Raw genomic sequence first — 2500 nt, 5'->3', positions numbered from 1 at the left:
TATTTTTAAATATTGAATAATATATTTGTGTAATTGATCTTTACCGTACTCACACATATATATAGAATACCTAAAAATATAAACGCAATAAAATACGAGTTCTATATTTAATACGGCAGAAATGCTTTTTCTTTAAATATATATATATATATATATATATATATATATATATGTGAGTGTTTACCATTTTATTCCCTATTATTATTCATGTATTTATAAATGATCAAGTAAGAAAAGTACAAAAAAAGGAAAAAATAATATAATATAAATATTATAAAATAAAAAGAAATTATAATTGTTCGATTCTAATAATTTTAATTAGTTTATGGATTATTATACAACCTTTATATAAGTACCCTTATAAAAATATTCTTGTTGATATCATTATACATATATATATATATATATATATATATATTTGTTGTTCTTATCTTTACACATACATATATACACCTACCCATATATATCTAAATATAATAATAATAATATATTTTTACACATATTTTATTTTTTGTTGAAAGATGAAAAAGATGAAAAATGAAGATTCTACATATAAAGAAGATAAGTATTCAAAATATTCAAAAGAGAATATACAAAAAATATGTGCTACTCCATATACCGGATCTAATATAGGTAACACAGTAGAATCTGTTTATTTTGTTAATTATAGAGCTGTTGTAGTAAAAACAAAACATTATTATGTTACTCAAAACTCTTATATGCTTTTTGGTGATGTCTTTAAAATATATAATTTAAAAGGAGAGATAAAAAAAATACATGCATTTTTTCCAGGAGATGAAAATAATTTATCGGACACATTAATAATGTTAAAAACAACAATAGTTGCTGTTACTACATCTAAAGGAGAAGCTTTGCGTTTGGCTGATGAAATTAATATGACATGTAAAATATGTCATAAGAAAAGAAAAGCAACTAAATTTTCTATAGAAGGATTTCTAAGAAAAGTTAGATGTGACACCTGTAGAGTTAAACCACGAAGTGTAATTTGTAAAAATATAAATAACAATAAAAAAATAAACAATTCAAAAAATAACACAAATAGTAATAATAATAATAATAATATAAATAATAATATAAATAATAATAATAATATAAATAATAATAATAATAATAATAATAATAATAATAATAATAATAATAATAGTAATAGTAATAATAGTAATAATAAAAATGATTCGTTAAAACCAGATGAAAGTAATATACAGAGTAATCAAAATAAACATCTTACAAAAAATAAAATTATTAAATATGAAAATATAGATGACGAAAATATAAAAAATGAAAATTTTAAAAATATGAATATCAAAAAAGTTAATACAAAAAATTGTAATATCACAAATAGAAAGGCAAAAAAAACTGATAATAATATACAAAATGATATGAATAATAATCATCTTAACAACAATTTTGTTAATAATAATAATAATCTTAATAATAATCATCCTAACAACAATTTTGTTAATAATAATAATAATCTTAATAATAATCATCCTAACAACAATTTTGTTAATAATAATCAACTTAACAACCATCCTCTTGACAATAGGGATAAAATACAATCTCATAATTACAAACATGCAAATTCTAACTCAGTCCTTAAATATAATAATAGTAATAATAATTACTCAGCTAGCCAAAATCAATTTTTTTTTTTCCCAGAGGAAGAAAATAGAACTCATTATCTAGAGAATGAACCCAATAAGAGGGATGAAATAATTTGCATGATAATTGAACTTATAAAATATATCTCATACATGCAAAAGGCATTAATAAAAGCATCTGAAGGAAATTTCTTGATTGAAAATCCAGACATCAATGTAGAAAATGTATCGAAATTAGTTTATTCAGCTCAACAATTATGTAACAAATTACTTAACCAAAATAATATAGAAGGAGAATATGGGAATAATCATTTGTGTGCACCTACTTCGTTGCTTCTTCACAATAATGAGAAGGGAAATACAATAAAAAGTGATGTCAATATAAATAATATAAGTAATAATAATAATAATAATAATAATAATAATATTAATTATAATAATAACAATAATATTAATTATAATAATAATAATGTTAATTATAATAACTTTAGTAATAATCAACTAAAAATCAAGTACACAAAAATGTATCAAGCTAAAGTCAATCACATAACCAGGACAAGCAATTTGAATTTAAATAATAGTAATAATAATAATAATAATACGGATATGTTTTATAATATGAACAATCAAAATGATATGAGAACTACAAATACTCACATGACTAACCTTTCTTATATTAATAGAAATGAACAAAATAAAAATAATAATATGAATAATGATACCGATAGCAATATATATATAAATAATAAAAGCAATGATAATAATATTATTAATAATATAAACAATATGAGCATAATGAATAATATAAACAATATAAATAATATAAATAATATAAAAAATATAAATAATATAAATAATATAAAAAATATAAATAATAT

General features: G+C 19.2%; 1 protein-coding gene across 1 annotated transcript in view; it reads left to right on the top strand.

The window, feature by feature from the left end:
- Window positions 1–530: 530 nt before the first annotated feature.
- The window catches only part of PRSY57_1249100 (hypothetical protein), a gene marked incomplete at both ends in the record, with an annotated part of 2733 nt that continues 763 nt past the window's right edge, over window positions 531–2500 (top strand). The window contains one exon of the mRNA XM_012908902.2: window positions 531–2500. This exon is cut by the window's right edge and continues 763 nt beyond it. Coding sequence (XP_012764356.2) covers window positions 531–2500 — 1970 coding nt within the window.

Source organism: Plasmodium reichenowi, chromosome 12 (assembly GCF_001601855.1).
Source record: "Plasmodium reichenowi strain SY57 chromosome 12, whole genome shotgun sequence".
NCBI lineage: Eukaryota > Apicomplexa > Aconoidasida > Haemosporida > Plasmodiidae > Plasmodium > Plasmodium reichenowi.
Note: the sequence above shows the minus strand (reverse complement) of the source record. Positions and strands in the feature narration are given on the sequence as shown.